The sequence below is a fragment of the Erigeron canadensis genome, chromosome 9, assembly GCF_010389155.1.
Source record: "Erigeron canadensis isolate Cc75 chromosome 9, C_canadensis_v1, whole genome shotgun sequence".
Lineage (NCBI taxonomy): Eukaryota > Viridiplantae > Streptophyta > Magnoliopsida > Asterales > Asteraceae > Erigeron > Erigeron canadensis.
In genome coordinates, this window is record NC_057769.1 from 31,012,424 (window position 1) to 31,028,136 (window position 15,713).

At 32.9% G+C, this 15,713-nt stretch overlaps 2 protein-coding genes across 2 annotated transcripts; one reads left to right on the top strand and one right to left on the bottom strand.

The window, feature by feature from the left end:
* Positions 1 to 853: 853 nt before the first annotated feature.
* LOC122581062 (cell division cycle protein 48 homolog) lies at positions 854 to 7,013 on the bottom strand. The gene is made up of 9 exons (XM_043753203.1): positions 6,919 to 7,013; positions 6,625 to 6,811; positions 4,328 to 4,556; positions 3,466 to 4,232; positions 3,156 to 3,377; positions 2,997 to 3,068; positions 2,611 to 2,892; positions 2,152 to 2,511; positions 854 to 1,387 (listed from the first exon to the last, which is right to left on the bottom strand). The coding sequence occupies exons 1-9, from the start codon at positions 6,951 to 6,953 to the stop codon at positions 1,091 to 1,093; spliced, it is 2,451 nt and encodes an 816-aa protein (XP_043609138.1). The 5' UTR covers positions 6,954 to 7,013; the 3' UTR covers positions 854 to 1,090.
* Positions 7,014 to 9,069: 2,056 nt separating this feature from the next.
* Positions 9,070 to 10,781, top strand: LOC122583563. The gene is made up of 3 exons (XM_043755954.1): positions 9,070 to 9,487; positions 9,876 to 10,177; positions 10,311 to 10,781. Exons 1-3 carry the CDS (start codon positions 9,070 to 9,072, stop codon positions 10,779 to 10,781), a joined length of 1,191 nt encoding a protein of 396 aa, XP_043611889.1.
* Positions 10,782 to 15,713: the final 4,932 nt, after the last annotated feature.

The following is a 15,713-nucleotide window of genomic DNA, read 5'->3' on the forward strand; positions in this document are numbered from 1 at the left end:
ATGGAAAGTTAATACAAATAAAACATCACAACAAAGAAATTAAATGTAAGTAGACATGCATGTAGATTTGGTCTTACGATAAATATTAAATTCATATTTTTCTAATAAAAACATAGGTTAAGGGGTAGTTAATGGTATTTTATAATAAATAAAAGAGTATTTTTTGTCTAATCATATAAGGTATAAATATTAATATTGTCATTTAACAAAGTTAAAATAATTAAATTTGATCTAATGGTTATAAATCAAATATAAAATCCATCCAAAGGCTCTTATTTGTTTAATAATGATTTTAGGACTTTGTTATATATATTGGTATATATATATATATAACATGTATATATATATATTATATCTATATCTATATTATCTTATAAAGTATTTTGCTTTTTTTTTAAATCTCAAAAGATTATTTGAACTACCTAAATTACCCTTCTTCTTTATTCACTGATTTAAACATCTCTCCCTAATATACATATAATACTCTTAAATCTCAATCACCCCTTTTTCTCTTTTTCCCAAATCTCAACCACTCATTTTTTTCTCTTATCTATATATCATTTAATTTCTCTAATTAATTCAAAATCTTTTATCTCAAAAACCATATCGATAAATTATAAAAATTGATTGGGTGTTTTTAAAATTCCATGTTTTTTCATTAAAGATGTCATTCGTTATACTTTCGACGAATTTTTAAATCTGAGGACGGAACCCGTACGACTATAACATTTGGCTATCACACTCTATGACTTATCACCTCCAATGACCTATCACCCCAACATCGCACTGCCGCAACGCGCGGGTACTTTCTGTGTGTATAAACCTATAACACTCTTAATGAACAAAATAATCATAATATAATAAACGGTAGACCATTAGATCGTTCATAAAAACAAAAAACAATGTATCTACATTCTGCATACATAATTTAATTAGTATAAACCACCATGCCGAATCCAAACTTGAAAGATGAAATGTAGTTACAAGTTTCGACAGCAGAAATGTCAACGGTAGTATAACAAAAGGTTCCGCGGCTGATATAAATATATAAATCCCACAAAAGCCATGACTTAACATTTTTCATGACAATTTAGCTGTATAAGTCGTCATCATCAGCTCCACCGGCAGATGCAGCAAATGGGTCAGAAGCAGCAGTAGCTGCTGGCCCAGATGAAGCTTCAGGGAACCGGAATTCCGAACCAAATCCACGGGACTGCTGCAATGTCTGAGCAAATGCTTGATACTTCCGAATGTCGGCATCACTCACACTTCTACGGGCATACTTCATGGATTCCTCAAAGTGAGCCGCCTTGATTTCCGCCACCTCGTCTTCATCCTCATCCATAGAGTCGGGATTCTCACTTCTCTTTCTTTCCCTTTCTATGTCCTTCATTAAACATGTAGCACAAAAGGATTAAATCATGCAAAGCACTATGATCATGTGAATCCGGGCGTGTTTAACATATTGTACAAGTGATTATGTTCAATGTTACAATATAAAGCAGCTAACCAGTCAAACAAAATGCTGAAAATAGTTTTCCGATGTATGTTTATGGTCCAAGGTTGTGATGTGAATCAGATTTGCAATATAACATACTAATCTGTAATCTCTATGTTCCACATTGGTCATTGTAGGTACCGTAGTACCAATTTAGTCATTAAACCTATCAGGTGTTCCATTTTCATCCTTGTTTATGAATTGTACACTAACCAACATGCATCGTTCGGGAAAAGGAAAAAAAAAAAAAAGTTGTCACTTGACATCATAGCTGAGGAAAATAGAATGTTTACCGAATAACCCGGCATAAATATGTAAACTTACAAACGTAGAACACCGATATAAGTGTGTTGCTATTCTAAGACATTAACCCCAATCATAACAATCAGTTATTTGAGTGTTTAGCAACCTATAGCAATTTCTTTTTCCTGAACAGACCTATAGTTATTAGATAACCCGATCACGTAACTAAGTTTTTTTTTGCAGTAAAACACACTGATTATTTGCCTGATAAGTCAGAGGAGTAATACTGTTTTCACTATAGCCGAACAATGCAAAATTGATCATTGGCGATTTATAAAACGAAGTAACAAAACCTTACCACATTCAGAACACAATGTCAAACCACCTCAGAACGTGATATAGAAACTTACTTTCTCAATGTTTTCTCTGATAGCATATTTGCACGCACGTTGGCATATCTCTGTTATATCAGCCCCGCTAAAGCCTTGTGTATATTTTGCCAGAGCTCTCAAATCAACATCCTTGGAAACTGGGGACTTCCTCATTGCCGCCTTGAAAATCTGGTAGCGAGAATCCTCATCTGGCAGTGGGATATATATGAGTTGATCAAGACGCCCTGGACGGAGTAGTGCAGGGTCAATGATATCAGGCCTATTGGTGGCTCCAATTATAAAAACTGTCTTCTTGGCAGACATTCCATCCATTTCTGTCAATAACTGATTTAAAACTCGATCAGCAGCACCACCTGCATCACCAGAACTACTTCCCCTCTGCAATGATCACACAAGTATTCATGAGACTTTGTCCCGTAACAGACAAATTATCATGTAACTTACTAACTTCTGATCTATTTGAATAGAAACGCTAACCTGAGTTGCAATTGAGTCCAGCTCATCAAAGAAGAGGACACATGGTGCAGACCCACGGGCCTTGTCAAAAATTTCTCTTACGTTGGCTTCACTCTCACCAAACCACATGGTGAGCAATTCTGGTCCCTTGATACTAATGAAGTTGGCTTGACACTCGTTTGCAATAGCCTTTGCTAGAAGTGTCTTTCCACACCCAGGAGGACCATAGAAAAGAACTCCTTTTGAGGGTGACATGCCAAATTTCTCAAATTTCTCTGGGTGCTCCACGGGATATTGGACAGTCTATTACATTTGAACAAACCAAAAAAGATTCTCAATTTCAGAAGGCAAACATGGCAATAAGGTAAAATCAAGATATCTTAACCTACTGCACTAATTATCATTACCTCTTGTAGTTCACGCTTAACATTTTCAAGACCTCCAATATCATCCCAGCTACAGTTGGGAACCTCCACAACCTATTTACAATATATAAACAAATATTATGATATATCTAAAAATAGTTCATTCACGAAAACCAAATAATTTCTTTTGAAACCACATACAGTCTCACGCAAAGCAGATGGATTGCTGGTTCCAAGAGCAGTCTGGAAATGTTCATTTGTGACAGCCATAGAATTCAGTATCTCAGCATCAATAGAATCGTCTTCCAAGTCGATCACGTCCATCTTTTCTCTGATGCATTGAAGTGCAGCTTCAGTGCAAAGAGCAGCAAGATCAGCACCAACATAACCGTGTGTTTCTTTAGCTATCTTTTCCAAATCAACCTGAAACATTATTTATTAATGCCATTGATTACCAGTGGACTGAATGTTGTTAATTATACAAAAAGCATTTACAAGTAAAAAGTCTCACATCATCGGAAAGTTTCATGTTCTTGGTGTGAATACGAATAACCTCAAGACGTCCAACTTCATCAGGCACACCTATGTCTATTTCCCTATCAAACCTGCCAAAACGTCTCAGAGCAGGGTCAATGCTGTTTGGGCGATTTGTAGCTCCCATTACAATAACATGTGCACGAGATTTCAATCCATCCATAAGTGTTAATAGCTGTGAAACAATCCTCCTTTCAACTTCACCATTAGTCTTTTCTCTTTTAGGAGCAATTGAATCAATCTCATCAATAAATATAATTGAAGGAGCATTCTTTTCAGCCTCCTCGAATGCCTTCCTAAGATTGCTTTCACTCTCTCCAGCTAGTTTAGACATAATTTCCGGTCCATTGATGCAGAAAAAGAAAGCTCCAGTCTCATTGGCTACGGCCCTTGCTATGAGTGTCTTTCCGGAACCAGGAGGCCCATATAGCAAAATACCTTTAGGTGGTTTAACTCCAATGGATTTGAAAAGTTGAGGATGCCTTAGAGGCAATTCGACCAATTCACGAATCTGTGCCATCTGCTTCCTCACACCACCTACATCATCATAACCAATCTCATCCAATCGATCCTCATCATCCCTCTTAATGGGCTCACCCTCACAAAAGATTTCGGTGTCCGGAGCAACAACACAGTACTCCCCCGGGTCAGTCTCAATTACCTTGAACTCAACACTTCGCATACCTCCTCTGACCAGAAAATGATCCCCCTTTCTTACTGGCCTATATGCTTCCAAAAAGTAGGCTGCATCAAGCACAATTTATATCAATTAGACAGCAGTTTCGTTACGTACAAGAATATGTGTTATTACTTTGGTACGAATAATACTTAGAACTTACGTTTCAAGTACGCATCAAACAAGTCCCCTGTGACACCTTCAATCGTATCATCTAGCGGAAGAACATGGATACGCTTCCCATACTTCACATCTTGGCACTGATGCACGGAAACAACATCTCCCAGGCGAACCCTCAAGTTTGTTCGAACGACCTTGTTCATTCTGATCTTAGGCTCATCGCAAGTTTCGTCAGCAAGGGCAATACAGACTGTATCTTTTCTTTTCTTTCCCTGTAAAACAAATCAAAAGAACTTAAAAAGGAAACCCCAGATATAAATAATTATTGCCATCGCAAAGCAAGGTAAATAAACGCGGAAAACTAACATATTAAAAGATTTATATCACTGATATGTCACACGTAAACATCTTTTAATACAGCCAGATCACTTAAATAGCATACCCTAAGAGAAAGGGGCAAACAAAGATCACAAAAAACCAGAGTCATCACAGATTTGCTTGCAATGCAACAATCGACTAAGCGGTTGACAATTAGGATTTAGGAAGCTAAAGAAAATATTAAAACCCATTCCAAACATAGCACAATACCCAACAAGTCATAATTAAACATTTGCAGCCAATCAAGAGGTCAATTAAGTAAAGAGACACAATCCTCTACATACAACAGTAAAGCCACATGGAGATATAAGAATCTGTGATGAAAAAAACAAGTGAACTGTGTGACCTGCGGGTTTGTCTATGAGTTTTTAGAGCAATGTGCAAATACTATCTTAAACTATACTAAAAAAAGGTTATCCTAACCACTTATCAACTAATGAGAGGCCTTGTAATTGGCACGAGTTTTTTCCCTCCTTTTGCAGTTCTCACAGTTACTGTCTCGGGTAGAGTCTAGTTATTGGTACTTGAGTTATATCTCTAGACTGTAATTATAATTGTACTTGTGGCTGCTAGTGCCTAGCTAGTTGCCTTTTAATATTAATAGTTCCGCCGTTCCAAATTTAATTTATAACTATACGTCTATACATAAAGATGAATTAAGTAAATATTATAAGTATTACTTTGGTTATGTAATCAATGTTTTACAACAAATGTATTGTTAGAGAATACCAACCCGTATTTGACTTACAGTACCATATGTATATTTGAGAAAAAACGACATTTATATGCGAACCACTCATTTCGATAACATATGGATAAATGATATCATTACACATAATCTATACTATATTATAAAACAGATTTCCCCTGTCTAAATTTTAAGTTTCAACATTTACCTTCCCAAAATGCCCTTGCTATCTATTCTATATTTATCTAAAATAACTATATTACTCTTTTCTCTCTCCTCAAATATCAACCAATCATATTCTTTCTCTCTCCTCCATAAATTATTTATTCCTCCAAATCATTCAAAATCTTTTATCTCAAGACCGTACATCGATAAATTATAAAAATTGTATGAGTGTTCTTAAAATTCCGTGCTCTTTCATTAGAGATGTCATTCAATATACTTTCGACGAATTTTTAAATCTGAGGGCGGAGCCCGTACGGCTAAGACATTTGGCTATGACTCTCTTTGACCTATGACCTATCACCCCACCATCTCACCGTCGCAACGCGCGGGTACTTGCTCTCGTATTATTATAAGAGTTTTATCGTTACTTTTCTACGTGTATTTCGTGTATATACACAGGCCTACATCAAGTTGATTACTAAAAGAGAGGCTTGATTCGCTAACTACACTTTCACCCTTACATGTTTTAACAAAACACTAACACTCACGATAAACATCACATGTGAATTAACACAGAACATGGCAAGCTAAGTGAAGTCATTCAGAACTGGCAAGCACCCAGAAGCACTAGACTAATAAGCTAGATCTCACTACGAGACATTGCACGTTTAACCACACCCTTGCGTCTTGCACTAGAACAGAAAAATAGCTACTAAAGTAGTTTCTCTCGTGAACTGAAAAGGTTCAACCTCATATAGAGTCAAAATGCTACAGCTTGTTTATAATCTTGCAAGCAAGGCGAAAAGCGAATTTCTTAGCCGGCATACCCGACAAATCAAAAGAATCTAACGGTTCAGTGTCGATATTTTATAAACCTTTTAACAGTTAAAAAAAAACCTAACTTTCACTATAAACATCATAAAAATCTACGATGACCTACATATATATATGTATATATACATAATATTGACAGTGAATCACAACCCAATTATATATGATAGCTTCATCAAAACCCTAACATATATGCAAAAAAAATCAGAATGCTTCAAAAAAAAATTATAGATAAATTATTTATAAAAAAAAATAATAAATTAACAAAAATGAAAAACCTTAAGGAGAATAGTATCGCCACGAAAGAGCTGCAATTTCTCCATAGTATTAGGATGCATAGCGACAACTGAGTTATCATCGTTAACTGCTTCATCAACTACTAATCTGTTCGGAGATTTTTTCCGTTCTAATATCGCCGTCGAATAGTCTTTTTTCCCGCCCGCCGGCGGCGGCGGTGGTCCTTTTCTGTAATAATAAATATAATATTAAAATGAACCGAGATTAATAAACATTAAGAACTTCATTCAGGTTGAGATTAATGTAATAAATTAGATTCAGTTAGTTAGACTTACGGTTCCGATGATGAAGATTCAGGCTGATTACTCATGTTTGGATGAATGTGGATGAAAAAGGAGAAGAGAGTGAATCTGATGGATGAATTGTTGAACAAGATATTGTGTTTTGGTTCTTTGGCTGTTTTTATGTTTATATGTGACCCTAGCAAATTTAGGGGGGTGTAAGTTTAGTCCATTGAAAAAGGTTTTTATGACTTTTGGGAAAGATAATTTGAGACCAACTAAAAAAAGTCCATAAAAGGACCATTGATTTTTGTAACTTACACACCACCATCATCATCTACTACGATATACAAGAATTTTTTGTAAAAACACTAAGACTCTGGTGAGAACAGTTTTAAAATAAGAACGATGAGAACACCTTAAAAACATCATTTTGATGCATTAAAAGTCCATAAAACTAACATAGTGCATAACTAATTATCATTATTTAAGTGATTAACAACACATTCATCCGTCAAAATCGAAATAATCATGTTTTTTGTTTTGTGCATCCATCTTGGATGCATATTCATCAAAATGATGCATCCAACAAAAAACGTGATTTTTTCGATTTTGATGAATCAATGTGTTGTTAAATAGGGTGTTCACGGTTTGGTTTTTATCCGGTTAAACTGTAAACCGAACCGTTTAAAAAACCGAAAAAAACCAAACCGTTTTTGAATTTGGTTTTCGGTTTGGTTTGTAACCGAAACCGAATTATATATTCGGATTTTGGTTTGGTTATGGGTAAAGGATAATGAATTTGGTTAAACTGAAAATACCGAATAACTTATATTACTATTATGTATTATTAAAAATATTTAATTCGTATCTTTTTTTTATGGACAATTATTAATGTATTTTTTACTTTATATGTCTATTTGTTTATCATAATAACTTTTTTATGAAATTAGATAAATTCAATTTTGATGAATAATTTTTAATAATGATGACAAACAAGAGTTTAGTTGTTTCACTTATATTATTTGTTTATCTATATGGTTTAAATTTACTACTTTGGTGAAAATTGAAATTATGAACCTATTTTGGTTAATCACAACTTAGACAAAAAGAAATGGTAAATTTGTGTTTTTCATATTTGGTTTTTTCGGTTTTAACAGAAACCGAACCGAATTATAATTTGGTTTTCGGTTTGGTTTTTCTATTTCGAATTAGGTTTTGGTTTTGAAAAATAAAAATAAAAAAACCGAAAAACCCGAACCAAATAGACCAAATAACCGAAAACCGAACCGATGAACACCCCTATTGTTAAACACTTAAATAATGATAATTAGTTATGCACTATATCAGTTTTATAGACTTTTAATGCATCAAAATGATGATTTTAAGGTGTTCTCATCGTTCTTATTTTAAAACTGTTCTTATTTGATTGTCCCCCTATATATATATATATATATATTCCTATACAAATATATTAACAAACTATTATAAGAATAAGTATGGATCATTAGATGTAATTAATTAGGATAAGTTTTTTAGGAATCACTAATATCATGATATTATGTCATGTTACTTTTGTTGAATTTTCTTCTTGAGAAAATTTACTAAGTTTGAGTTTATTAAATAAGAATATATCCAGTAATTTTAGGGTAAAACATAAGAAAAACATTGTATTATTAAATCCTTAATAATAGTATTATATAAGTTTCAAAGTAAAGCAGTAAATTCGGGAGTTTGCAAATGAGTTGTTGTATTGAGTATCAACTATTGTGATCCAATTTAAGAAATTAATAATTTATTTGAAAATACCGACAATGATGGTTTTTAGGATGTTGTGTCATTTATATTATCTTTTTGAAAATTCATTTGTAAGGGGGGAAGGAGTCGAAAGGGAGATGGAAGCGAGATGGCGAGATGGGCGTTATGTCGGCTCCCACTTCAGCGAGATGGTGGCGAGATGGAAGGGAGCGGGCTGAAAGCTCGCTGAAGGTTGGAACGAGGGGACCGTTACAAGGGCTTAAAACGAAAATAATTCAAACGGTCAAGTGACCGTTAGAGGGGCCAAATGTGTATCTTTTTCGAAGTAAAAGGTTTCTTTTGTACCCACAAAACATTAAACCTCCATTGTTATATATATCTATATATATACACGGTTCATATATACATTACACAAACATATATACACCATATCTTAGCCAAAAAATCATGGATCCTAGAATGAAAAACACAAATGCAATGATGCAAGGTTGTGGACGGGCTAATCGAAACGAGACCGGTCTAGCACTCCATCAACAACAACCCGCTCGACCACAACATCGTCACCAACCCATTGCTCGGCAGCCACAACCACTAATGCGACCACATCGTCATCACGTAGTCGTTGACCCATTTCATGCGAGTGGGTCGAGCTCACAACAATACTATCGACCCGAGCCAATTACACCTCTAACACGAAACTCTATTTCTCAACCCAATCAGTCTGAATCTTATTCTCTCGATAATTTCGTGCTACCTGGTGCCAATGAGTTCAACCCTATTACAGACTTCGTTCAGAATGGTGTTCTATTGGAAGGTGAACACGAAGAAGATGCCATGCCCGAAACTCAAATGGAGGACCCACTAGGTAAGACCTTAGCCGATTGATATATGTTTAAATATATATCTATATTTTGTTTTGTGTTTAAATATAAATTTGATAAATAGATATGTAGATATGTAAACAGAATTGATAGTTGAATAGATAGATAGATGTTTCTGTTTTGTGTTCTTGGAATAGATATACGATAGATAGATGAATACATGAATTGTATATATGATTCTGTTTTTGTGTTCTCGATAGATAGATATACAAATAGATAGATAGATATACGATATATATGATTCTGTTTTTGTGTTCTTGATAGATAGATATACGAATTGTATATAAATCTGTTTTGATTTTGTTTTGTCTCTGTTCTTGTATGATTCTGTTCTATATATGAATTATATATAGATACAATGAAGTTTTGTAGACAATGAAGTTCAAGAGATTCAAGCACAAGACATTGGTGTTCCAAAGCGAATATACAGGAATAGAGCGCCGAAACAACCTTGGTCGTCGGGTGAGGAGGAAACTTTAGCGCAAGCGTGGATTCAAATCTCCACATGTAAACAAATCGGGAATGAACAAAATGCTAGTTTTTTTTGGAAACGGGTTTCGGAACATTTCAACAAAACCATGGGTAATGAGAACCGAACCCATTATCCTCTAACAACAAAATGGAGGGAATTGAATGGAGCATTGGGGTTGTTTAACGGATTGCACCACCAAGTGGTATATGAATTGATTTTGTTAATTTTGTAATTTGTTGGATTTGTGAAAGTGTTTAATTTGTAATATTCTTGGATTGTTAAAGTTGTTTAATTTATATTAGTGTTAAAGTTGTTTTTTTTTGTTATAATTGTAGACACGTCTTTGGCAAAGCGGTTGTAACGATCTTGATGTCTTCAACAATGCGTGCGAGTTGTTTAAGAAAAAAAACGACAAAGATTTTACTCATAATCGTGCTTGGGAGGTGGTCAAAAAACATGCTAAGTGGTTGGAACAAAAAAACGTCCAAGATGAGCTTTCAAACCATGACAAGCGAAGGAAGTCAATCGAATCGGGCCAATATGAGTCGACTAGCAATGATGACCCAATTTTACCGAATCTTAATGAAGACTCATCGCCTCCCATTGATAACCGATCAATAAAAGGAAAAAAACCCGTTGGTGAATCGTCATCCAAGTCAAGTGTCAACAATATTGTTCAAGAGTACACGACGAAGAAAGCTCAATTGTTAGACGAGAACGCATTGTTGCATCAAAAAGCCTATGAAAAATACATTGAGGAAAAGGAAGAAAAAAAACCAACTAATCGACACGAAGCAACAAAATGAAGATTACAAGTTTTTCAACAAATCACATCATCGAGCCACGGGGGCAATGTTGGAATGAGTCCTCAATCGAAAGCGTGCTATTGCCGAGAAGTATGGTTGGAATTGTGACTTTTAGAAGCATTATTGTATTTCTAATATTTGTGTAACGAACTTGTTAATTAATATTAATGTTAGTTTTTAACATAATTTGGTTAACTTTATTCTTAAAGGGTTTAAAATGCAAAGTTATTAATGTTAAGGATAAGTATTGAAAATTTTAAAGAAGAGGTTGGGAATATCGGATGCCACTAAAAAAAAGTTGAAAAAAAGGTTGGAGGGTTGAAATGATGTAGAGTAATTTGATTGGTTATTTGAAGGGAGATGAGAGGGTTAAACCCTTCCACTCCCTCCACCTTAACATTTCGGAAACCATTTGAAGCATTTGACATGTAACTTCTGCACAAAATCCAGTTAATAATTAGATTGTCATGATACTAGTTATTAAACTAAAAAGGTAAAAAAACTAACCTTTTGGAATCGTATGAAATACGAATAATAAATGACTTTTTGCAATATTGACTTTTGGGCAAACATTCTTTTTTCTTCGAAGTATTTTCTGCAACTCAATAATGACCTATAACTTCAACAATAATATGCGTCAAACATCTTATTTACAATCATAACTTGTTATATCAACCCAACTATCATATTCAACTAAACAAGCAAAGATCTTTCACTTTCAATACATAAACTAGTTGAACATCCTGAAACATCACACTCATGCTTACATGCATATACATAAACGATAACGAAACTTCATGATACCTTACATGGGGATAGATGGATCATACAATGCATAACAACTTCTAAAGTATAACTTCAACGTACAAACATTATGAAAATAGACTGCGTAAACTTGTTGTAAACGGATGCACAAGAACTAACAAAGTAACAATTTGTACATTACAAACACAATGAAAAGGATTGATAATACATTTTTACATGGGATTTGAACTGTTTGTGTTATGAGAACATACGTTAAAACAAAGTTGAAAGCTTTGCGCCCGTTAATGGTAATTTGAAAATGGATCAACAAAACTTGATGAGACTTTGAGTAACTGATTTGGTGGTGTTTTAAATGTGTTTGTGATTAAGAGTATGGGTGGAGGTGTTGGTGTTGGAACAAAAAGCGAAACGGTAAGTTTGCATATGTTAATGATAACTTGTAAATGTGGTCATGATAGCTTAAACTCTTTTATGAGGGGTGTTTTATGGTGATTACGGTGTTGTGAGTTAGGAGTGAGCAAAAACTGAACCGAAAACCGAAAAAACCAAAAACCATTGGTTTTGGTTTTTTAAAAACCGAAATTTTGGTTTTTTAAAAACCGAAAGTTGTGGTTCGGTTTTGGTTTTTAATGAAAAACCGAACCATAAAAACCGAACCGAACCAAAAATATATTTTTTAAGTGAAAATACACAACAAAATTATTTGTTTTAATAATTGTATAATTAAACAACACGTAAAAGATATAAATAGTTATATATAAAATTTGTTTGAAGTTTGTAAAACTTACTTTTATGGATTTGTTGTCATTGTTGTAGTGTTATTATTACTAATATTGTTTTGAAAACTTGTTGAAATTAATTAAGGTGTAATTATAGGGTATAAATTTATAAACTTTTGAAGCTCAATTTGACCAAAACCACAAGTAGTTAAAAACCGATTAAAACCGAACCGAAATAAACCTAAACCGAAAAAACCGAAACCCAAAGGTTTTAGTTTTTCAAAAACTGAATTATAACGGTTCGGTTTCGGTTTTAGTTAAAAACCAAACCAAACCGAACCAAACCGAACCGTACTCACCCCTAGTAATTCAAGTTGGGAAGTAATAAGTGACTGTGGATCATTAGAGCATATTGTTTTCTTCGCACGAGTCTTCATTTTATAGCCTTAAGGGGGTGTTTGGTAGGGTAAAATGGAAAAGAGAGAAAGAGAATAAGAATCACTTCTCTTGTTTGTTGAATGCAAAGAATGAATAAATGGGTCAAATTAGCATTCTCTTTCCCTGTTTTTCATTCTTCACAAAAAGCAAAGAATGCCGAGGAATGCACACAACAGTGTAAACAAGGAAGCCTGTATCCATTATTGAGATTCTTTTTTTTTTTTTGGAAAACAACGTACATCTATTGCTGTCCTTTTTTCTTACAACCAAAATTGGATTCTTTTATTATTTGTATGGATTTATGATCATTTGATGTATCATTAACGTAAAACCCACTTGCTTCTTATCAAAGGATCGTCATCTTCTTTGACATATCACTCACATAAATATATGAAGTTTTCTTACTTTTTGCTAACAATAATTTATATATATTGCATATATATGTATATACCCATACTAATTTAAATTGATATTCTAAGTCAGATGTGAAATCTTTATTTCAATATCTATTGTATTCATTGATTGAATAATTGTTTCACATAAAAACAAACTCCCATGGTGATACAACCAAAAAAGAGATCATTCTTCCCGGTATATCTTAATTCTTAGCTCAATCTTTTGTTTGGCCCCAAACCAGAGAATAAGTTTATTTCTTTTAAGGGGGTGTTTGGTAGGAGGGAATCATAGAGAATGAAAATAGTGAGAAAGAGAATGAGTATTTGGAAAAAAAATGGATTTAGTTGTTTGGTACCCACAGAGAATGAATATATATAAAAAAATAAAATTTTAAATAATAATACATTTATTACATATAACATCTTAATTTTTTTTTTCCATTCTCACTCATTCTTTACAATTTGTAGAGAATGAAGAGAATGTAATTGATTCCCCTTTCTCTTTTCTCATTCCCTTTCTTTGTCGCAAATAAACAAGGGAAGTCTTTGCTATTTCCTTTCTTTCATTTCCATTCCATCATACCAAACAAGTGTACTCTCTTTCCCTTCATTTCCATTCTTTAATACCTCTTCATTCTTTATAATTCTATCATACCAAACACCCCTTTAAAAGGCATCTTAAAAATCATTGATGTTGAATGAGTGATGGGTGATGGAAATAAATAAATATGATAACAATGTATATAATGATAACACTAACAATGTATATATCAAAGCTTTTAATAGGAGTTTAGTTATATCTGGTATCTAAATTTATATATTAATAATTAAAATATCTATTTATTTATATTATTTGAAAATAAGATTATCAGATATAAAATTAAAAAAGACATGTATCAGTTTGTTAAAAACGTTGTGTGTTGATCAAAAAGTGCTCTGATCCTATTTTACATAATCGGTAGATAAATTAAGATTAAGATATTAAAGTCTAAGTCTCTTTATACCAACCTTTATTTCCCTAATAATTTTTGGCCGACTCTTTTGAAATTTTTTAGCTATTAATATTTTAAAATACATAAAACTCTTTTTATAATACGTCACTTTTTAAAGTTATCTACAATAACTTTTTAATAAACAAACCTTCCTAACATATAACAGATATTACCATGAGGCCATATCTCGCTGCCTCCTCCGCATAATCGGTCGGACTCTTTTCTTGCCATTGCCACTATCAACAATTAATATGTGGCACATCGACATGTTTTATCCCCCCCAATAAAAGCGTATCACAACCAAAAGCATGTTATACCAAACTCTTGGAGTGTACACTCTTGGAATGATATGTTTCCCATAAGATATATGCATATCAAGGAAATACTTTTTTTTGTAACATGCGTTAGTGAGAAAATTAAATTTTAGATGTTTTGTAAACAAATTGATAAGAAGATTAAATAAATCTTAGATGTTTTGTAAACAAATTGATAACATAAATAACAATACTAGTATGCTAAATCTTATTAAAATATAAAAATATACATTTGTGATTTATATAAAAATAATGATTAGATTGAATTAATATTCATTCAATATATCTTTTATTTTGATAAGAATTGACTTTATTAAATATGCCTAGTTAATACGTCATAATACCAACTAGCAAAACCCAAAACTATGATAAATAACTATGACCCACTCAGCATTATCTTAAGCTCAGTATTCCTCATTTAAGAAGTTTTATGGACATATGAAGTCTCTCTATAAGAGATTGACTTGGGTATGCTCAAGTTCAAGTCTGAAGGGGCATAGTTTACCCTATTAATCATCGTGTCTTCGTACGAATTAGTAGGAGAGTGTTTTCCCCAATCAGATATTTTAAATAAGCATTTTTACTTCAAAAGAGCTATCTAGTACGGATCTAGTTAAAATAATGTATGCTAGACTTTTCATTATCACGTGAAATTCATTCACATTTAAAAAATATATATCTTAAATAATTGTATAATCTCTCGAAGCATGATCCATTATTTAAAGAAGAGCATATCTTGTGTTTATTTATTTCAGAAAAGAATATATCTTTTTGTTTTACTTTAAAAAAGTAATTACAGTAACACATAAATTATGTAAACACTTTGTACGGATCGATAAGAATTTTTATTTATATTACTAGCAAGTTTTAGTTGACTAAACAGCCCCCTACAGATATCACATGTAACAATTTTTAGCTAACATTAACATACCATTCTATAATACTAAGTTACTAACAACTTATCAAGATCATGCATATCTATATCAGTTAGAATGTATATATGATACTTGGATACAATAAAAAAAAAGTAAATCGTAGATAGGATTAATCTTTTATAGTATTTTTTTGTTTATAGTCCAGATATGAAAATCTATTGTTCCTATCGAGATATAAATGAATTTGGTAACGTATTTTTAGGTAGAAGCAACCAATTATCTAATTTGATCCTATAAAGTTATTTGACTTATTTACTTCAACGAAAATGATAATGTTAAATTCATTATCTAAAAAGTTTGTTTATGTAACAATTTGTGTATAAATAAACGTGCAAAATCTTTATTAGAAAAATCCATTTCATTCAGATATATGC